Raw genomic sequence first — 23,108 nt, 5'->3', positions numbered from 1 at the left:
GTCCTTTTACCTTTTTGAAGCAGACGGTGCACAGCTCTTTATAATACATTCTGCTGATGCTACACAAAAATATCTGGAATTAAAGCAAAGTGCTACAATTCATGCTGACTAAATTGCACATTGGTCCCAACTGCACATTGGTCTCATTTACATTCTGAAGGCAATCTTTTTAAATTTTTAGAAGAGAAACAACTACCTTTTGGAATTCTGTACAAGTCATTGGATGATCAATGCAATGCTGTACTATTTTTTGTAAAATTTGGAACTGAAAAATTATAGTCATGTGCCAGCAAGTGGATACAAAAGGAAATGTATTCTTCTTTCTCCCCCTTTCTATTCGATCTGGTGCTTTCAGTTCTTTCTACCTAGCTGAATGCTTTGTCTTTTTTACTCTGACTTTTGGCAGAACCAGGACATTTAGAATCCAAGACACTTTGTAGTTCTAGTCTTCATGACAGCTTGAAGGCTACTGTATTGCTGGAAGGCTCGCACTGAAAATCCTCTGCAGCCTAATATTTTCAAGATTCTGGTAAAACTATAGAAAAATGTAGGTGAATCCACTGGGGTGGAAGAAATGTAATTTGCAGACAAGTCTTGAAAAAGCAGGAAACATTTCCCTACTTATTCATTCATTCCAAGTGTTGCAGGCAACTTACCAGAACAACCTGTACTTTGGCACATATGAGAAAAGCCTCCACTCTAAACCATAATACTCCCAGATGCATAAACAATCCTCTTCATTTCCCACTAATGCCCCACCTAACAAGTTGAGCTGTCCCTTATTTTTACAAAAGACTTGAGTTGCACTAACCTGCAAATGCTGTTTCCAACTTAGTTAATGGGATCATGGGCTCAATGTCAGACACTTTTAGAGCTGGGAGACAGGAAGTATCCTGAGGTTTGCTTTGAAGTGCAATTAATTCCAGCCCTAATGAAGAAAGTAGAATATGAATGACAATATATATTTATCATTTTGCCTACAACCTACTGAAGCCTATTCATTTTACAAGTAAAGTAAAGACCATTACAGTAGCAAGCAGTGTGATATCTCACACCCTCAACAGCCTTCTCAAATGATTTACTCTATTTTAATAAAATGCTTATTTCAGATCTTCACCATGGAAAATCCAGGACCATAGTCATGAACAGAACAAACAGCTCCTTTCCTTAACTTTTCTTGCAACAGTATGAGATTCGGTGCTTGAAACTGTACTGGACACCCACTATGCAGAAGTCAAATAGAAAGATCTGGCCACCATTAGCAAGCTCCATGGGACAATACATGGGCAACAAAGATCTCCAGGTGAGAAGTGAAGCATCACCCTCAGTCCACACAGTTCATACACAATGTTGTAGAACTAAATTTTCTAGTTCATTTTGAAAACATTAAGTTTTATTAGCCCCTGGATTGTGGCTGCCTAATATCCCTCATGCTCACTTTAAAATGCAGACAAGCTCATCTGACTGCTGGAAAAAAAGAGATCAATTTTTTTCCTCCCAGTCCCAGACTCCTATCTATTCTGCAACAATCTCTCACTATCCCTCTGTAATTTTTTTGCCTCTTTCTCTATGAATATTTTCCAACCTGCCTGGAGTAGGTTGGAGTAGATTATAAACAACAACTGCAGCACTACAAGCTTCATTCACTTCATGTTATGAAGGGGCTTTCTAGAAGCAAAAGGAACTGAAAATGTAATGAAGCAGCAGCTCTCAAGAAGCCTAGCAGAGGTCTCTTTGCTTACCCTTAAAAGCCCTCAGAATCCAGGATGGGAGTGAGTCCCATATTGATTATCCTTAAATCCAATTAAATAAAATTTACCATATTTTCCTAAATTAACAGATTAATAAATGTTGGTGGGTTTCAGCTATACAAAGTATTTACAATACTCTGCAAGTGACCAACTAAACAACTGGCTGCATTTTTTAAGCAGCAACTAAAACTGAGTCTCAAAAGATCCCAACCTTTCTCATATATTTGTTTCTTCTGTTCTTCAGAAAGAGCGTTGACCTTTTGTTTCAGTTTTTCTGCTTCGGTTTTGGCTTGTTTGTCATAATAGGCTTCATCGGGACTCATTGAAAGAGTTAACCTATGTGGATTATCCTGCAGAAATACATCCCCAGAACAAAATGTTATTAAGCTTAAGGAAGACTTCCTCCCTTTTTTTTTTTGAGCTACCTAGATCTTTGGTTACTGCCATAACTAAATTGCATGCATTACTGTGCTTTCAGATCATTATGAAAGTATTATATAGAAGCAACTTAGGCAGAATTTTGCATTTAAAAAGAGCTTTTTGAATACTCAAAGGGTAGGAAAAAGATGCAGGCAGCTACAAGAACCAGCATGAACAACCATCTGCAAAATTTCTATAAACACAAACAATCCCTCAATGTCAACCTGGCCATTGGCCTAATTAAATCAATATAAACGAGACCACTGGCTATGTAAGACAGTCACCAGGCCACAGAGGCAAACATTCTGGAAGCTGCATCTAAGATAACTACCAGTCTAATAAGATCCTGCAGCCTTTTTCCAGACACCTCCCACAACCTGACTGATTGGCTCAAGAGCAATCAGGTGAGATCACAGGTGGATATCACAGGTGGTGCTAAGCTCCAAGGGATGTCAAAGCTGCAAGCATCTTTGTACTGACCCCCAAAATACTGCCTCAGAGGTGTCATTCGCTCCAAAAATTCTACTTTGGAAGCGCTGCTGTTAAATGCCCCCTTATTATAAACTTGTGGCTCCACTGTATACTGTGGCGTTTTAATTACACAATTATTCAAACAGCTTCCAGCTTTTACAATACTGAAAGGCTCTGAAAGGAAAACTACCTGAATATTGCCTGTTTCAAAATATGGATTCAAAATAGTTTCCACTTCCAAGACCTACTACCCATATTCAGGGCCTGGTAACTGCATTTTCCTATTGTATGTGTTTCTCTCTCTCCTGCTGTGCTGGGTAAAACTCAAACACCAAGAAAAATGGACTGATTTTCCTGTGACTGGCAACATTAATTCTTAGGAAACTATTATTACATACACAAAGTAAACACTGTGATGAGAAACTTCAGATACAAGAATGCCTGTTCTGGGAGTATCATCATCATGACTTTCTAGTTTGAAGATCAGATTTCTCTCTTTTAAACTCATGAGAACTGTGCTCTAAAGGATATTCCAATAATCATATTGCACTCCTTCTGTACGAAAACCAAATACTATTCAGGAACCTTTACCAGTTACTCTCTGGAAAACAGTTTTCAGCTAATTTCTCTGTGTCTCACTGCTTGTGACCATCTGAAGAACATTTTCTTACTGTGAAATAAGATCTGCAGTGACCTAAATGCCATTTGGCGACGCTACCGTGCAGTAACTCCGGTTACTGTGCAGCCACGACCACTGGTTAGTTTATGCAAGGTTTCACAATTCAATGTGTTAAAGAGCACCCCAGATGTTTTAAAGGCCTCTACAATATTATATATAAAAATTGAAACAACATGGGGCTTGGAAACAGAGGAAAATAGAAAAGAAAAGGAATTAAACACCAGACTTAAATCTTCTGGCTAAATTCATTCAGTTTCAGTAAGTAGAGGAAAACTGTATGGGGAACCCACAGAATGTTCAAGGAGAGAGACAGGTCCAACTTGAACCTTGTGGGGTCGGACTCGATGATCTATTGAGGTCCCTTCCGACCCTAACACCTAACATCTATGAACTTACTGAAGATGGTGTGTGGCACCTTGGTCACCAGCATTCATCCCAGGACTTTAATACCGGGGGCAGGGACTGGAGCCTCAGTTTAGAGCTGTCTTAATTTTAAAGGTCACGAAATTACAGTGATATTAAGCTACCTCCAATAATGGGTGTTTCAGTTCTGAAAAAATCAAAATGCCTAAAAATGGCCACAACCATACCATAACAAAGAGGTATAATCAGCACAAATTAAGTTAAGTTTTCTCCTCTAGTCTCTTACCTTAAAATACCGTTTAACTTTTTCTTGAAGAAATGCTGGATTTTCCTTCAAGCACTGTCTGAACTGAGACACTTTCTCTGCAACCTTCAGAAGTTCTAGAGGTTCCCCATCGTGATTCCAACAGGAGGCTATGTACTTTTCATTAACAAGATAAAGTAGATCAATGTGACATTTAATTGCACATATAGACATTTAAGAATTGGTATGCATATTGCACAACTCAATCATTGCTGATTTCACTACTTCTATAATGCACTAAACACTCATGTTCGATTTGTATTATAAAGTATAAGTGATATAATTTTTTTAATTAAAGAAAAAGTGCAATTTTATTCTTCCCAAAGACGACTTGCCACTACAAGTTTTATACACATTTTGTGAGGGCAATTGGTATGTTCTTCCCCACTCTTTGCCAAAACCATCACTTTTAAAAGTATAAGTATTTTAGCCTGACCAGGATAAAGGGCATGGAAAAAGACAAACAGATCCACCAGTGCTATAAGAGATCAGGTTCCAAACATTCCTGACTTTTTTAGCCGAAGGAAATCATGTGTTTCATTACAAAATACAATACGGACTATTGTTAAAGATAAGAGATCACACACAAAAGCCTCCTGAGTCCGTTTTGTTTGTTTCTGTCTGACAGGGATGCACACACACACCTTATTAGGGCTTGAGTAGATGGGGTTATTCCTTGTAACCTCTGTGAAAGTGCTATTTAAAGCTGTCAATCAATCCATGCAGTACAAGTACTAGCAAGGTTTTTGTTAAAAGTTTTTGTTTACTGGGGGAATAAACAGGTCAAGAACTGAATCAAACTGCATTAAAATGGATGTAAAATAAACAAAAGAAAAATGTTCTCCTAAATCTTCTACCAAAATTAAGTTGTTTATTAAAGTTTATACCCTTCCTTTAAGAATGAGCAGGTACACATTTTGTGTTATCTATGATTTCTAATTATAGCAGCACAGCTCCAGCATGGGACCAATATTCATTATTATTTACATCAAGAGTGCAAGAAGTTTTACAAATGTATAAGGTCCTTCCCCAAGCCTACAATTTCAGCACCCACCTCCCATAAAAGTGTTCATTATTGAAGCAAGCAATCCCACTGACATCAGCAGAGCTACTCACACAAAGAAAATAGGACTGGCCCCTACATTGGACATTACAATACCAACAGACTTTTAGGGCTATCCCTGGGGAAGGACAGAAGAAAAGCATAAAAACAAAGACGATAAAAGGAAGATACTTCAGTGGACTTTTGCAAGAGAAATCCTGAAAAATGAAGACCCCAAGTATGCAGACTCTGATGGACACAGATATTTTATTTACTCAGAAAAAAAGAACTTACTGATGTCAAGGAAAGCCCAAAACTAGTAGACTGATGCTTCAGCTGGATTTCAATTTTGTGAAGCAGAGCTTCAATCTTATCTTCCTCAAAACCTTTCCTTCAGGCAAAAAGAAAATAAAATATTATACCCATTAAACACCAATCATCATCAATGAAGCTGGAAAAATGAAAATACAATATTGATGAGAGTGTTAGCATTTCACAGTATGAGACTCTTCCAAATTTAATTCTAGTAATTTAGTGAAATAGCACTAATAATTTTAACCTCTGAAGGTTACTGTGATCAGCACACTATTAATAGGGTAAGTATTTAAAAAAAGTATTCAGGGTGGGAGAGACATGTGGGGTAAGATCTGTTAAGAGTACTGAACTACAGCACACCTCTACCTCATTGCAGTTCCCATAAATTTATGCTAAAAGTATATTTTTCAACAGCACCTACTAATAATAATTTGGGCTAAAGGAATCCTTCAATATCTGGCAGAATTTAACATTACTCACTCAATAACATGATCAATTGTTCTAGCAATAATTTGTTTGACAGTTTCAATGTCTCTCTCAGCAATTCCTTGCAGACCCACGCTGAAGTAAGCTTCTTTTGTGTAGCCATTAAACCTAGAATAAAACACATTTATTCCAGCTGCAGGTACTACAAGCTCAGTATTAACGAGTTCATGAATACAAAAAGTCTAACCTGCAAAGATTGAACTGATTTGCAAGTGGATAGACATTCAACTTTTGATTCAGGAAATGCAAGCACATGCCTGCAGTGGTTCAGGCTAGAAGCCGGGGGGTGCAAGAGCGAGCCCTCCCTTCTATTTCACATGCTGAGCCGAGGCAGGGGTCATGGCTAGGCCCCGGCAAGACGCTATGATTAGGGAGGGGTTTAAATCCCCACCCTGGCCTACACAGTCCCCAGCAGGGGTGTGCCTGGATGGGGAAGGGAAAGCAGCCTTGTCAGGCTCCCCACCCCCTCACTGCTCAAGCGGCAGGAGTGTTGCCAGCCCCCAGCATCCAGCCCCCAGCCAGGAGTCTGAGGCAAAGGGTGGCAGGGGTGGGGTGGGGGAAGGGAGGACTGCATTCATCTGTTGATGATACTTAGCTTATCAATCTCCCTTTCCCTGCTTCTTCATACTGTCTGCATCAAATTGAGAGGCATTGCATTCATTGCAAACCAGTCATTTCTCACACTGCTCAGCAAGCCAGCAGGGTGCTTATCAAAATATAAAGCTTATCAACCCATCAGGAAAACAAAGCCTCTCTCATTAGTTCAGGCTCTTCTTAAATGACTTTTTGCAAACAGAAGGGAGGGACATTATCAACGTTCCCTCTAAGGAGCAGCGGGTCCGTGACAGCACCGCCTCGGTCCGGCATGGGACACTTACCGAAGGGGGCTGAGGGCAGGAGGCTGGGGTGGGAGGGCTGGCGCAGGCTCTGCCAGCTCCAGGGAAGTGCTCTGCTCCCCAGCCCTGATGCGGGGGAGAGGAGCACTTCCCCGGAGCCAGCGGAGCCCACGCCAGGCTCCCGCCCCAGCCTCTCCTAGTGCACGGCCTTGAAAAGGCTGTGTGTGGCCACACTTTTAGATAAAGTAGTTTCTGATATTGAACAAGAGATTCCTGCCTACTTACTGCAAAGTATAAAACAGAAAACACTTGGGAGGGGAGGGGGAATTAGATCACAAGTCAGAACGTTACTGTAACCTAACACAATAGTCTCTGACTATCTTCATAGTTTCATAGTTGGTAGGGTCGGAAGGGACCTGAGCAGATCATCAACTCCGACCCCCTGCAACGGCAGGAAAAAGTACTGGGCTCAAACGACCCCAGCGAGGTGTTTGTCTAACCTCCTCTTAAAGACCCCCAGGGTAGGAGCCAGCACCACTTTGCTTGGAAGTTCGTTCCAGGTCCCAGCTGCCCTGACAGTGAAATAGTGCCTCCTGATGTCTAGTCTGAATCTACCCTCTGCCAGCTTGTGACCGTTATTTCTAGTCACTCCTGGTAGTGCTTGGGGTAACAGGGACTCCCCCAATGTCTGCTGGTCCCCTCTGACTAGTTTGTAACACGCCGCTAGATCCCCCCTCAGCCTTCTCTTGTGGAGGCTGAACAGGTTCAGGTCCCTCAGCCTCTCCTCGTAGGGCCTGCCCTGCTGCCCCCAATCATGCAGGTGGCCCTCCTCTGAACCCTCTCAATGCTGTCCACATCTCTTCTGAAGTGCAGCACCCAGAACTGGACACAGTACTCCAACTGCGGCCTGACCAGTGTCGCACAGAGGGGGAGGATCACCTCCTTGGAGCTGCTCGAGATGCACCTGTGGATGCATGACAAGGTGTGGTTGGCCTTCCTGACCGCGTCCCCACACTGTCGGCCCATGTTCATCTTGCCTAACTATAATGTCCATTTTAAGGTATTTCACTGTTTCTTTGTAGTAAACAGAATACAGCAGAAGATCTGTGTTATAGTTTTCAAATAAATTATTTATATAAGAGTTAATTTTGCCCAAGAGTAATTTTATAACAATACTAATATTACGGAAACTGTTTATTAAATTGTGATGTACAGTGAATTGTAACACTTACCCAACATCAGGAGAAAAATCTGTACCAATGTTGGCCTCTATTAAGGCTTTATAAAAGGGAGAATTAGGTCCATCAACCAACAAGGACGACAGCAGGTTTAAGGTAAAGTTTTCAAAAGTATCTGTAATGCTAAAGAAAAAAAAAAAATGTTTTCTAAGAATGTAAAAGTGTAGTTCCCTCTGAAACAGTGCAGTGAGGCACTGTGTATCTTGTAATTCAATGACAGCTGATGTAATATTCATTGCTATTAGGAATTTTGATGGGGAACAGGGTTGGCAGGATCATTATTTCCAGGTCTGCTTCCTCAGCCTTGGCACAGACGTCCCCATTGAGTTCTCGTCATCCTGTGCATCATTACCAGCAGCTAAAGGTTTTTTACTGGACGAATTAGGCCCAAAATACATCTGTGTATGTAGACATCAAAAGTTTGATGTACATCTGTGTATGTAGACTATCAAAAAGTTTGCACAAGGCCAACACTAGCTGAAAAATAGTAAGCCAATGGTTTACACAAAACAGTCACAGATGCATGTCCTCCTTTAATTCCACCCGCTATGCAGAAAGCAGCTAAAAATACATCAATTACTGATACTAAATTCTTTTGATGAGTAATAGTTTAATTGGGATGTTTTGTCAACTGGGAAATGGAGATCATTAATGGGCATGAAATACAACCGTCATGAAAATCCAAGTTTAACATGATTCTTCACTCCAGAATTTCCTTTTTGATACACTTACTCTGACAACAAGAAGCTGACACTGACAGTTGTCTGCTTAGTAGGATCTGAAGCAAATGAATCTGAGCCACATGTCACATGATGTTCTCTCTGTCAGGTATAACAAAAATCAGAGTAAGGCTATTTAAAACAGATCACACAAACAATAGTAGTGAATAATAATTTGCATTTCTACAGCATCTTCTTTCCAAGGATTTCAAAACACTTTACAAAGTAACTCATTTAACATTTTCTAAACTCATAAATATACCACACAGTAGAACCAGGATTACCTTCCCCTACGCAAATAATGGTTTATGAACTAGCCCAAAGTTTGACAGCTGTAACAAACAGCTGTGCAAAACCACTTAAGTGTTGCCAGTTGGCAGTGCCCTTTATTTGAAATGGCACTGCTTCTCCAATGAGCTGTGTAGGACTGCAGCTATGTTTGAGAAGAGAAGCAGCACCTTTCGAAGTAAACCAATCAGCCAAACAGGTCATTTTTAATTCAGCAACCCCATGCAAACTAAGAGTTAAAAACCATCCCAGATGAGACTCGGATTGCCCTATACTTGTTTATTCTTGCCTGCATGAGGTAAGCACTTTTTTTTTTTTTTTTAAATAGGTGAGGGAACAGAGAAAGAAAGGATCAAGCAATACACAAGTAGGATTGGGTGAAAGACCATTCAGGACTTACTGTTTCAAAGAATAGATCAAGATTCTTACTGAGTTAGAAATAAACCTGAGAATCTCAACTAGCAGTCCTATGTACTGATTGCTTAATCAAGACTCTAGTTAACTTGTTAACCTTCAAGATGTTAAAGAGCATGGAACCTAAAAATATAATAAGCAGGTCCTAGCAGTTGACTGTGGAAATCTGTCTTAAGGCTAAAAAAAATAGGAACATTTTTAAAACTTGACAAAATACACGATTTTTAAAACCATTCACATGCAATTGTAAATTGAAAGGGATTGGGGCCAGTCTTAATACAAAGTTACTGTAATGCAATGGCTGACTGCACACAGCTCAACTCGCAGCCCGCAGGGCTCTGTCATCTGGTCCATAAGGCTCTCCACCGTTTCAAAATGTTGATGGCAGGGGAGTGGTGGCCAATCTCCAGCTGTCAAAATTCCAGACCTGTGGGGAGCCCTATGGGCTGGATAGCACTGCCTCGCATGTTATATTGGGAACGCAGGGCCTGATAGGGGTGTGCAGCATGGGGCTGACCCAGGTGCACTCAAGCTGGGTGGAGGCAGTGTGGGGCCCAGATTCAGGCATGTAGGGCCAAAAGGATATGATGCAGGGCCTGATCTAAGACTGGTCCTGCATTACTCAGCCCACAGGGCTTAAAGTTTGAACAGCACTGACGCATAGTATTTATTTACTTACAGGCTTATCCCAGAGTTGCTGTTTTGGAATAGCAGTGTTAGGTTCAATTTTCTGAAACTTAATCAATGCTTCCTCATGAATTTGTTTTAAATGTTGCTCCAACGGGAAGTTTCCATAAGTGAAAAACCTGTATTTTAAACAAATTCAGGATTATATTTTCTAGCCTTCATACATAATTTAGCAGCAATAAAGCCCATATATGAAGTTAAATGTAGTATATTTTAGTTATACACACACACACACACACACACACAAACACACAGAGGTAAAAGTGCATTTTAAGACCAATACATTTACCAAAAACTACACTAAAAAGTTCTGCCACAGAAATACAATTTAAAGACAACAGTTCTGACTTCAGTTATGAACTGAAGTCAAATGAGGCTAAAAACGATAATAGATTATCTTTAAAAAGAAATACATGTGCGCATTGCCAACATAATCCAAGAAGCCAAATCCCCAATACTAAATTTTGAAAAAGTAGCAAGGTTAATTAACACCTCACAATGACAACTGCCCCAAATTGCTTATAAGCTTTGGTCCAAACCTGAAGTTGATCTATAAAGACAGACCCTTTCACCTGCATGGAGCACCAGGGACTGACTTAGGGTTTTAAAGAAGCACCAGGAGCTGTCTATGGATGGATATCCTATTGCAGGATCAAAGTCTGCATTTGTATGTTACAAAAAAGATGAAGAAAATGCACACAAACATAGTAGGGTGCAGATGAATGGGTTTTAATGCTAACCTGATTTCCATGAATGATCCCTGAACTGACAGCCTTCACAACTGAATTCTATTTACCCACAAATTTTATATGGAAGAAGGCAGAATCAATACTGTTCAAATCCTCATTTGCACCCTTTATCTCTTATCTGAAGGGATCATCTCCAAAATCTCTATATCAAGCCAGTCACTAACTTCTATACCCACTTTGTCAAATACACCAAGACTACTGTTTAAGCTCTGTGAACACTTACCGTTAGAAACTTGTGTCAGACAGGCGAAGTAAGAGCCATCAGTTTGTAATAATTATTTTTTAACTTCCAAGTTGGGCTGGATTTGAATGATGTACAAGTTAAAAGCCCCAAGTGTATACACCTTCTTCAGGTCTGTACAAATTTTTCCCTACCCAACTTCATAAAACACTAATGCCTCATTTGAAATAAATAGGTATTTGTTTCCCTTACCATAAAGCAAAAAGATTATACACTGAGTTAGTATTTTAAGCCAACAACAACAATTTAAAATACCTAGCATTGCTTGGATGATAATGACTGGCATGAAACTGTTTAAGCTGCTCCCACGTAAGATCAGGAATATTCAAGGGATCTCCACCAGATATAACAGCATAAGTGTGATCAGGAAGGAGTTTATTCTGTAGATGTTGTGAGAATACTCTCTCATTGTCTGTCTTAAAGGGGAAAAAAGACAAATTAGTAGAGCAATCAGTGGAAGTTTAACAATAGAACTTGATCTTAAAACCTTTATCAAACATCCTTATATAAGCTTGTAGCCTTAGAGACTTAATACTAATTGTGAATATGTGGTTACTGTAATATTGTACTGGCCATGTCCTGCAATCCTGTATTTCCAACTTTTGCTCAAAAGGACAGAAAGGAAATAGTGGGTAAAGATGTGACATGCCTATATAGTGAACTGATTTGATTACGTAATACAAGTGGGGTGGACCCATGATCACAGTCTTGTTAATTTGTAAATCACTCAAATATGGATTAGAGTTGCCCGTTGAACAATGCATGACGATGTCACTACATGAGAAAGTTCCTACCAGAATGCATGTGTCCAGTCTCCTAGTGAACTGTGTTCCAAGAAAGTCACCTGCTCAGTGAAAGCCAAGTCACATACTGGAAGGGATCACTATCATGCCAACTACAGACAGGCAGCCTGGGAGTGCTGGTCATGTCATGTTTATTATGGATTAAAATCCAGGGCAAATTACTTTCTATTAGCTGTGTTGTAGGTCTGCACTCAGTATGTACCACTAAAATACTATGCTTGCATAAATAAACTTTTCATAAGCTCCTTAAAAATAAGCTTATTCACCATACCTCCAGTATTATTGTTGTATCTGTGAAATTAACTTTAGGAGACTAGGGCTATTAAAACTCAATGCAATAAACAAGTAGATAATTTGCAGATTAACTGTTTTCTTTACTCATACTGAACTTTATAATTACCAAATGAGAATTAAAAAAAAATCCAGAACTTACAAATGCCCCTTTCATTTCATTAAAAACAACTCCCTTGAAGACTAGTGGTGTCTGAGGGTCATATGGATTCTCATGTTCTAGCCTCCAACCTTCTTGCCTATAAAAATCAAAAATATAAAGTAAGTATTGGATTAACACTTCATATTTGCATGCACATTGAATTCTAAAGTCTTACCAGAAATCTAGCTGTCGTAGACATGGGAAGAAAGCAGCATCCAAATACACAGATAGGAGATTCTGAAAATCCTTAGGATTTTGTGTGGAAAAAGGGTAGAGCGTATAATCACTGGCTGCATACAAATGAAATAAATATTAATGAGCAAAGCATTTTAGCAATCAATAGCATACATCTTTTCTTAATTTTAAGTTCTACTGTCTGTACAATTAGCTGAAACATGGAGCCTTACTTATTCACGCGCCCATTTTTTGGTGTTTAAGGGGATAGTTTTCCTTCAACCCTCAGCAAAGTTCTAATAATTTAGTAACACCCTTTTTCTCTAACATTGTTTATATCCATAGCATATGAGTAAATGTTCTGTTGAAGCAACAAATATGTAAGAACTAATCCATATTTGTCAAATGAATAAAGTATTTTTTACCATGGTTTGTTAAACTGCTTACTTGTTTTTTTATCAAAATGTAATACCAGGTAGTGGATCCCTCAGTCACTGTGTACCAATGACATCTGCATAGAGTTATGCATAGATTTTTAATATGTCAAAACAAGTATCTTCAATTCCATGAGGGACTTTTTTCAGGAAATCACAAGGATAATTAATATTACACTATATACTATCCATTATCTTATCCTCACCTGTGAATGCATTCATAAAAGTGGACAGTGACCTGTTTAACATTTTAAAGAAGGGATCTCTGCAGGGATATTTTTGGGAGCCACAAAGAACAGTATGCTCAAGGATGTGTGGGACGCCAGTGCTGTCCATTGGAGTGGTACGAAACTGCACACTTAAAAAAAAAATAAAAAAAAAAAATACAATATAATGATTTTCTGACCAAAAGACAGTGCAACTATTATTTTTTAAGTTTAGCCTTATATAAAAGGCAGTATAGTCTCTTAAAGGGGTCTCTCAATTTTGGAGCAACTAGGAGACATGTGCAATATATATATTTTTATCTACAGGGTAACAACTACATTCACCATTAAGGTAGCTTGAGCAGGGGCTGGACCCGATGATCTTCCAAGATCCCTTCCAGCCCTCATATCTATGAAATCTATGAAATCAGTGGCCTGACAATGAACAGACTTGTTATATGTAAGATATGGAATTCTTCAGTACATATGTACATACTGAGATTAAAAAGCAACTTGCAGAACAACTCTTGTATCAAAGGCTGGCAATAAAACTACTATAATGGCTAATGGTGACATCATAAAGTAATTTCCTCTTCAAAAACTCAGTCATGCTTATTAGGGGTGCACAGATATACTTTTGGGGCTGATACTGATAGCCGATATTAAAGGAGACATATCGGCCCATACCGACCTGATTTCTGATACAGCTGCCTCCAGCTGGTAAGTCTGGTGTGGTGCAAGGGGAGGGGAGAGAGAAGGAGCATGGGGGGACAAAATCAACACCCCCCACAGTGAGGAAGTGGGCAGGGGCAGGCACTGCCCAGGTGGGGGAGGCCAAAGCTGCGGCTCACTGAGGGGGGGAGGGAGGCCTGCAGCTCCCACTGCTGCTTGCACCCCAGGAGGAAAGGGGGGAGTCCGTGTGCCCCCGGATCTGCAGAGCGGGGCAGGCTGCAGCTGGGGCTGCATGGGGCTCTTCTCAGCAAGGGCTGGGCTCAGAGCAGGCCCCGGCAGTGCTGGGAGGATGCTGCATCCACCCCAAATTTCACCACCTCTTTGCCCCCCGCGCTCCCACCATTAGTTGCCTGGCACAGCTCTGGCTCAACACCCCACCTCCGCCCATATGCCAGGAAGAGCCGGCTGCGCGGGTCAGCTGGCGGGGGCACTGGGAGTGGAGCGGCAGTGGAATTTGGGGTTGGCACAGCATGCTCCAAGCACTGCCAGTTCCCACCATGAAGAGCCCTGTGCAGCCCTGGCTGCAGCCTGCCCCACCCCACACAGCCCGTGCCTCTGCCCCCACCCTTCACTGTGGGGTGGGCCTTGATCTGCCCACCCCCATGCTTCCCTCCCCACTCCTTCCACCACACTGGATTTACCAGCTGGAGGCAGCTCTCCACACTGCCAGCTCTGCTCCTCACTGCCTGTGATGCGTTGTGGCTGCGTGCAGCATGGGCATTTATCAGCCAAATTATCGGCCCCATCAGGTCAATATCCAATGCTGCCAGTTTTCTTTATATCGGTACCGATCCAATATCGGACTGATGTAAAGTGCACGTCTAATACTTATTATTAACTTCAAAATGGAGGGGGGTGTACAAATTAAACCCTGATTACATGTGAAAATGGTTGTAATTTAACAAAATGAGTTTGGAGATAGACTAAGTTAAATCAATGCAACCTTCTCTCCCTTATATAGATGCTTTTAAATCCAGTGAAAAGTGGTTCATTACTGATTTTATTTATAACTGTAAGAAATAAACAGAAGCTATACCAAAATAAGTTACTTTCACGGGATTTGAACAGACCACCTCTAAAATTTTCCTTGCTGAAAAACTGAACTCATTTTTTTCTAACTGTAAAACAAAGGGGAAATGAAGTTTTGATAAAAATAAGATTTTGATTTAAATCTTATGAAGCTGAGGTTCTTAGAAAGAAAGTATTAATAAACCATTCTTTATTATCATGCTGAATTAATGTTTGCAAACCATGAACTAATACGTAGATGGAAGAGGTCAGGGTCCTTCCAACCTTGACTCTGCATAAGGGACATCTAAAAGCAAGATACAATAATGCTGGAACCATCTGAAGGACCTTGTAATTTGTGACAAATTTTCTGAAGATTCTGAAATGGCAGACACTAGAACCAATGGCCAACTCTAAAACCAATAACCAAATGGCCAATGCTGAAACCTACTATCCTCAGCAAAGATCTAATAAAACCCTGGAACTTTGTTGCCAGAAGCTTCTGTAAAAAACCAAACAAACAAACAATCAAACAAAAAAAATGGTGAAACAAAGGTATTTTATTTTTAACCAAATTAAAGCTGCGTAACTCCTGTAACTGCCATCTTTATGAATTCAAGATTTGGCTGCTATCAACAAAGTTGGCCAACATCAACTCCACATTTATGAACCATGCTAGGACATAGACCTGACAAGAATTAACTCAACTGACTTCTCTAGGAATCCACAGCAGAATCCCTGGCTCAAATCAAGTGCACAGGCCACCAGCTTTAGCAGTGAAATGCACCAGACACTACCACACACTGTAATGCCAGGGAATGACATTCAGCATGCCCTGAAAAGTAGTTCTATCAATATATGGGTATCTTCTTAACTCAGAGCTATTTTCTCTGCCACCTTGAGAAAAACCATAACCAATAGGGTTGTGCAAAGCTTTGGTCCCTGATTTGACTCGGCGGAGATTCGGCCCAATTCGGTGGCCAAATCACTGAATCCGAATTGAATTGGGAGACCCTTTAATCTCTCCGAATAAAATTGGAGCTCTTCAAATCGATTCGGAGAGATTCAGAAAGATTTGGGGATTCAGACCTAGACACAGCTTTAAACGTTTTTTCTACATACCTCAAGGTACCAGGCGTGGCTCGTGAAAGCTGTGATCCTGGGGTGGATGGAGCATCCCACAGGAGCCCGGGAGGGGAGATCCCAACACGCTTGGCAGCAGACCTGGAAGTGGACCAGAAGCACTTCCGGTCCACTTCCAGGTCTGCCAGGGAGAGCATGGCCCCCCCCACCCCACACCCTGACAACTGGTGCCTCGCCTCCTGGGTCGGGGGGAGCCACCCGGGGTCTCCCCATGGCTGATTGTCGAGCAGGGTACATAGGGGGGCCCCCCAGTGTGCTCAGCAGCAGACCTGGAAGTGGACCAGAATACTTCTGGTCCACTTCCAGGTTTACCGCTGAGCCCTGTGGGACGCTCCAGCAGCACAGCATTCACGAGCCGCACCTGGTACTTCGAGGTGTGTAGAAAAAACATTTAAAGCTGTGTCTATGGCTGAATTGCTGATTGTCCAAATCAGCATTGAATCCTCAGATTCAGCAGAATCAAATCGGGAAGAGTGGTCCAAATCAACTAATTGAATCACTGTCCCTGACTTGGGCCAAATCCAAATTGAATACGACCCATTTTAGACACCCCTAATAACCAGTGATAATTTGTCATCACTCAGATTAACAAATTCTGTCTGCTGATCGTAGCAATACATCACAACGATACCTAAATAGGTTATTGGAGTCTTCTCGTGCCACGTGTAAATATTTGGCTCCTGTATCCTCATGGCTAAGTTTCACCGCAGTTAGGAATAGCTCAGGAACAGCTGTCACCTAAAAGAAAACCTCTGTTATAAATTATTGAACTTAGGTAAGATAAATAAGGAACACTATGAAAAGAATCATCTTGCTTTTCTTCTAATTCTAGATGTGTCTAAGGTAAACATCAGAAGAACTTAAGGTCATGAACAGACATAGAAGACATGTCCATCTGTTTCAAAATGAACATACTGTATCTTTTGATACTTCAGTAAAGTAAAGCAGTTGGAAACCTGTCAGTCAGCCACTTAGGTTTCAAAAGAAATCAAGTTATAACTTATGTGTTTTGCTATTTTATGTTGCAACCATTTGAAAGTTTTATTAGTGCATTCATTTGATTGGATTTTCTTACATATTGCTTTTACAAACTTTGAAAGCGAGTAACATATTAATAAGAGGAAACAAATTTTGATATAGTCAGACAGGGCATTTTTACTGTTCTGAAGAAACTGGGTTGTCTGCCCCAAACTGCTGAACCTTGTTCGCTTATTAGATCAAGGTATGAAGGCAACTGTAGTGTAGGAAAACTAAGAATCAAACACCTTTGACATCAACAACGGGGTGAAACAGGGATGTCTTAGCCCCTCGGCTCTAACATCTACTTTTCATTTCTGCACATTTAAGGACAGCACTGATAGCATTTATCTTCAGACCAAACTAGATACAGTAGAAGCTTCTTCAACATTGCAAGGTTCAGAGAGAAATCCAAGGTGAAACAACTAGTTTGGAGAGATTTCCTGTTTGAGGACGATATGGCCTTGGTTGCCCACAGCCAATCTCCCTGCAGAATCTCTTGGGTACATTTTCCGAGTCGTGCAAGAGCTCTGGAATGGCAATTAGTCTCAAGAAGACTGTGATCATGTACCAAGGGCTGGAAGAACTAATACCCAATACCACTCTGGAGGATAAATCTCTTGGTGTCATTGACAGTTTTTGCTACTTGGGTTCTACGATCAGCAGGAATCTTGACCTTCAGACTGAACTGACTAACAGAATCAGAAAAGCAGCTAAGAATTTCAGGCTATTACAAAAACATCCATGGAATAACAGCAAGCTAATCAGTTAAGGTGAAGATGCAAATCTATGAGACTTGTGTGCTGTCATCCCTGCTTTATGGTTCAGAAACATGAACTACATTTGCTGGACGCATCAAGAGACTGAACAACTTCCACATGAAATGTCTGCATAAGATCCTGAAATAAAGTGGCAAGAAAGAATACCAACCAGAGGTGCTGGAGCATGCAGGACTGACACACTTAGAAACTACTACCAAGAAGTGCAGGTTGTGATGGATCAGGTATGTCAGGAGAATAGGAGAAGGCCGTATCCCCAAGAACATTTTGTATAATGAGATTTGAGACAGACCTAGAAAATCGGGGTCACCCTCTACAGTAGTACTACAATGTGTGTAAAAATGATACGAAGTTGTTCAACAATCAACACAGAAGAGTGGGAGGAGTGCGCAGAATCCAGTCTGATCTGGAGGGAACATCTGGCATCGGGTGCAGCTCAACATGAAGTACTTTGATCCAGAGAATGGAAGCAAAGCAAGGAAGAAAGAAGAAAGCAGCATGCTGCAAACTTGGACTCCAACTTAGACATATAGATCTGTGAAACTTATAACAAGCTGTGTTTATCTCAAATTGGGCTCGTCGGGCACAAATGGATTCATCAGGCATCTGACTAGACCTCTGATATGTACACCATGATCCAGAGAATAAGTGGTTGCCTACTACTATTTATTAGTATTAGTAATATTAGTAATATTAGCACGATTACTTCTACTACAACATCACCACAAGAGAAGCCTACTGGACTTAGCAAATTGCACACATCCCTTGACTTGAATTTCTTCTTCCAATGTTTACACAGAACTCACTGTGGTTTGCTTCTCAAACAACACGGCAGAATTAATGCTTCAAATTAGGGTGACAAGGTTCCTTGGGTGAATTTGATATCTTTTATTAGACCAACCCAAATGGTTGGAGAATAGTTATTAAGCAAGCTTTCGGGTTCAAAAACCCTTCGTCAGGCTAAGGAAGCTGCAGCAGTTGGTGTGTGCTCTTCTTGGATGGGATGAAAAGTAAAGAAGCCAGGGGCTGGGCTGGGCTGGGCTGGGGAGTCAGTTGCCAGGCAGATTGTAATGTATCAAAAATCCAGTGTCTATGTTTAGTCCCTGATCTCTAGTATCCAGCAGGTTGATGAAATGGAGCTCATAGGCTCGTCTCTGGGAAGTGTTGTAAGTTTCCCTTGAGGATCAGGACTGAGAGATTGGAGAGAGTGGCCCTCTTGTGAGAAATGTGCCCCCACTGGTAATTGGGTGTTTCTGTCTTTGATAGATTTCCGGTGTACATTCATTCTGGTGCGCAGTTGTTGTTTGGTTTCTCCTACATATTTTCCATCAGGGCATTTGGTGCATTGGATGAGGTATATTACATTTCTGGAGGTGCAGCTGTAAGATCCTGGGATGCTGCTGGCTCTGTTGTGGGGTGTAGTAATTGTGGGGGTGGTGGAGATGTGGGGGCAGGTTTTGCATTTCTTGTCATGGCACGGTCTGGATGCTTTTGGTGTGTTCTGGGCTTGAGGAAGTTTGCTTCTGGTGATGAGGTTGGCGAGGTTCGGTGCTTGTCTGAAGGCTAGGATGGGTGGCTCTGGGAAGATCTTTTTAAGAATAGGGTCTTTTTCTAACATGGGTTGCAATTGTTTGAGGATTTTCTGTACAGGTTCAAGGGATGGGTGATACGTCATAACCAGCGGTGTGCGATTTGTGGGTGTTTTTCTTCTGTACTGCAGCAGTTCTTCACATGGTATCCAGGTGGCTCTTTCAAACGTGCGATCTACCTCTCTGGAGGAGTGTCCTTGCTGGGTGAAAGCCTTTTTAAGATTGGTGAGGTGGCGATCCCGGGTGTTCTCTTCAGTACAGATGTGGTGGTATCTGCTGTATATCACAGCTTTTTTGGTGTGTTTTGGGTGATTGCTGCTTTTGTGCAGATGTGTGTTGGTCTGTGGGTTTCTTGTATACTGTGGTCTGTATTTTACCCTTCTGGATACTGATCATTGTGTCTAAAAAAGGGATGTTGGTGCTGGAGTATTCTAAAGAAAGTCAGATGGAGGGATGGTGACTGTTGAATTTCTGGTGGAACTCAATTAGAGATTCCTGGTTCTCACTCCAAATGATGAAGATGTCATCGATATATCGTAAGTACAGCAAGGGTTTGATGGTGCAGTTCTTGAGGAAGTCTTCTTCCAGGTGGCTCATAAAAAGGTTGGCATACTGTGGGGCCATTTTAGTGCCCATAGCTGTTCCCATCATCTGGAGGAAGTGTTGATGATTAAAAGTGAAATTGTTGTGTGTGAGAATGAAGTGTATAAGCTCAGTAATATCTTTGGTAACATCAAATTAGGGTGGCATTTTTGTGTTCATACTGCCTAAAGATTTTTTACACACAAAGACAACGTTTGGGAACCCGGGTGCGCTCTGCTTCGATTTGAGGCCCAAGACCCTTGCGTAAAGATCTACACTTACCAGCCAGCTTCTCCGTCTTAATTTTTGCAGACCAATATTTTACCTCAGTGGAAAGTATGATTCGAATACGAAACAGGCACAATAAGAAACAGAGTCAAAAGCCCACCCTGTACCTGCTGTACGGTGAACCCGTGGATTTGTTCACCTATCGCGTACTGTAGGGCTCTTTCATGAACAGAACTGCTCCTCCACCTCCAGGACTTGTGACTGAGGGGTCGGAAACTGAAATGACATTTTCCTTCATTAAAAAAAAAAAAAAAAAAAAAATCGCAACAGCAAAGGCAGGATTATTTCCTCTCCCTCCCCCTCGTTTGTGTTTTTTCAGTAGCAGAAAGTCCTGGGGTGATGCAAGACAGCACCCCGGAGACAAGTGCCCACTTCACCTCCAAGCCCTGCCTAGAAAAGAGCAGAGAGGAGGGGAGCCCGAGCCCCCGCACGGCTCCCGGCAGCACCGCGCGGAAAAGCCCAACAGTGGCCGGCCCGGGCGGCGGGGACACCGCACCTCGCCCACTAGCTCGGAGCGAGCCGGCCGCTGCACAGCCCGGGGCGCGGGGCACGGCCTCCAAGACAAACGTCCCCGCTCAGCCCAACCCCGGCGGGCTCACGGGGGTTCCGGGCGCAGACAGCCCGGGCCGGGCGGCGCGGAGCCGGGATGCGACTGGAGGGACGGGCGGGGGTCTCAGGGCCGGCCGGGCCCGGGGCGGTTACGGGAGGGCAGCGGGGAGCGACGCGGCCCGTCCTACCGGCTGGGGGGGCGCAGGCGGCCCGCGGCGCGGAGCCGGCCCCACATGGCTCCGCGTGGCCGGCGCGGCGAGTCGGAGTTGGGGCTGGGCCTGTGCGGGCCTCACGCAGCCGCCGCCACGGCCCCGCCCCCATTGGCGCAGGCGCCACAGGCCCCGCCCCCGCCTGCCCCGCATTGGCGCAGGCGCCACGGGCCCCGCCCCGTCACTCAGGTAGGCCCGGCCGGGCCCAGGCGTGCGGCCTGTCCGGCTGTCTGCGGCCCCACGCGGCGGGCGGGTGGCGGCTGTTTGGGGGGCAGGGGCTGAGCGGGCGCGGAGGCGCGGGCTGGCGGCGCCCTCGGGACGTCTAGTCCATCCCCGCTGAAGGCAGGACCAGCCCCCCCGCAGCTAGATCACCCCGGCCCAGCCGGGGCTTTAAACCCTCCAAGGACGGAGACTCCCGCACCTGTCTGGTAACCTGCTGCTGTGTTGGACTGCCCTCCTCCTGAGAGGAGTTTTTCCTAATGCTATCAGCCTAAGCTCCCCCTGGACACGCCGGTGTGGTGCCGCCGGCCCGGCCCCGTGGGCCGTGCTGCAGGGAGCTGCAGGCTGCTGTCACATCCGCGCTCGCTCTTTTCTTCTGCAGACTGAACGAGCCCGGTTCCCTCAGCTTCTCCTCACAAGGTGTGTGTCCTAGCCCCGCTGCCCTCGCTGGACTCTCTCCCATTTGTCCGCATCCTTTCTGTATTGGGGGCCTCCAGATGTGCCCCAGATGTGGCCTCACCCGTGACAAATAGAGCGGGGTGCTGTGTTTCGTTTTGGGACCCCCACTGCAGAAGGGATGTGGATGGCCTGCTGACACTACACCTACCAACGCAGCCCAGGATGCTGTTAGCCGGCAGTGTCCGCTTGGCACACAGCTGGCTCATATTCAGCTTATTGTCCACCGTCACCCCCAGGTCCTTTCCTGCAGAGCTCCCGCCCAGCCAGTCAGCCCAGCCTGTCCTGTTCGGTCCCGAGTGCAGGACTCCACACGTGTCCTTGTTGAACCTCGTGAGATTCTTTTTGGCCCAATCCTCCAATTTGTCTAGGTCACTCTGAATCCTAGCTCTACCCTCCCGTGTATCTACTACACCCCACTCCCCTAGCTTGATGTCATCTGCAAACTTGCTGTGGGTGCACTCAACACCATCTTCCAGGCCATTGAAGAAGAAAACCAGCCCCAGGACTAAGGCCTAGGGTACTCCACTTGATACCACCTGCCAATCAGACATCCAGCTATTGATTACTATGCTTTTAGCCCAACAGTCCAGCCAGTTTTCTATTCATCTTACAGTCCATTCATCCTACCTGTACTTCCTTAGCTTGCTTGTGAGAATGTTGTGGGAGACTGCATCAAAAGCCTTGCTAAAGTCAAAGTATATTGGGTCCACTGCTGCCCCTGCATCCACAGAGCCAGTCATCTTATAGAAGACAGTCAGGTTGGTCAGGCATGACTTGCCCTTGGTGAAGCCATGCTGACTGTTCCTGATCACTTTCTTCTCCTCCAGGTACTTAGAAATGGATTCCTGCTTCCTGATTTTTCCAGGGAGTGATGTGAGGCTGATCAGTCTGTCAGCCTCACCTCCATCTGTATTGAGAGGGTGTTGGGAGATGTGTGTTTTGGTGGTGCTTGGGGTGTCCTGGGGGGTATATGTATATGGGTGTTTGGGGGGTTGAGAGGGTTTGTTGGGAAGGTGTATATTGCAGAGGTGTTGAGGGGGAGGCTTCAATGCTCTGGAAAAAAAAAATCAGTGCTGGAAAATGTGTACGTGGAAGGTAGGAACATGGAGGAGGGACAGGGGAGTCCTTCTAAGCCATAGGCTGGACCAGAAACGTCTGTGCTGGGAAACTTACTCTAGAAGTCCAGTCAGCTAAAGAAAGGAGTAATAACCAGTTTCTGGGCTGCCCCTCTCTGTGGGGACCCAGTGGGCCCTGTTCATTTGCGACTTTGCAATGAGGTGCTTATATGTTTTAATGCTTTTCTCATCACCAGTGCATGGAAAGGGAACAGGAGGGTGTAGCTGAGGCCTTAATTTTGTAGTTGCATCCATGGTGCCTTGCCGTGCTACAGATCCCTACCAATATGGTATTAGTTAGACTTAAGAGAAGTGAACTTAAATTGAGTTAAAGTGCACTTTGCTCACTTTACTGCTGTCACTCCA

At 43.3% G+C, this 23,108-nt stretch overlaps 1 protein-coding gene across 2 annotated transcripts in view; it reads right to left on the bottom strand.

The window, feature by feature from the left end:
• PITRM1 (pitrilysin metallopeptidase 1) overlaps nucleotides 1-21,040 on the bottom strand; it is a 35,047-nt gene extending 14,007 nt beyond the window's left edge. The window contains exons 1-15 of one of the 2 annotated variants that reach the window (XM_059729163.1): nucleotides 20,929-21,040; nucleotides 20,299-20,407; nucleotides 16,568-16,674; nucleotides 13,054-13,205; nucleotides 12,415-12,529; nucleotides 12,240-12,336; nucleotides 11,259-11,419; nucleotides 10,006-10,132; nucleotides 8,638-8,726; nucleotides 7,900-8,028; nucleotides 5,826-5,939; nucleotides 5,325-5,421; nucleotides 3,971-4,105; nucleotides 1,963-2,101; nucleotides 812-928 (exon numbers count right to left, since the gene is read on the bottom strand). In XM_059729163.1, coding sequence (XP_059585146.1) covers nucleotides 812-928; nucleotides 1,963-2,101; nucleotides 3,971-4,105; nucleotides 5,325-5,421; nucleotides 5,826-5,939; nucleotides 7,900-8,028; nucleotides 8,638-8,726; nucleotides 10,006-10,132; nucleotides 11,259-11,419; nucleotides 12,240-12,336; nucleotides 12,415-12,529; nucleotides 13,054-13,205; nucleotides 16,568-16,674; nucleotides 20,299-20,407; nucleotides 20,929-20,975 — 1,735 coding nt within the window. In that variant the 5' untranslated portion in view covers nucleotides 20,976-21,040. Of the gene's footprint in view, nucleotides 1-811; nucleotides 929-1,962; nucleotides 2,102-3,970; nucleotides 4,106-5,324; nucleotides 5,422-5,825; nucleotides 5,940-7,899; nucleotides 8,029-8,637; nucleotides 8,727-10,005; nucleotides 10,133-11,258; nucleotides 11,420-12,239; nucleotides 12,337-12,414; nucleotides 12,530-13,053; nucleotides 13,206-16,567; nucleotides 16,675-20,298; nucleotides 20,424-20,928 lie in introns of both variants that reach the window. The other variant, XM_059729164.1, reaches the window with a different exon arrangement.
• Nucleotides 21,041-23,108: the final 2,068 nt, after the last annotated feature.

This window comes from Alligator mississippiensis, chromosome 5 (genome assembly GCF_030867095.1).
Source record: "Alligator mississippiensis isolate rAllMis1 chromosome 5, rAllMis1, whole genome shotgun sequence".
In the NCBI taxonomy this organism is placed as follows: domain Eukaryota; kingdom Metazoa; phylum Chordata; order Crocodylia; family Alligatoridae; genus Alligator; species Alligator mississippiensis.
This window is presented reverse-complemented; position numbering and strand designations above follow the sequence as displayed.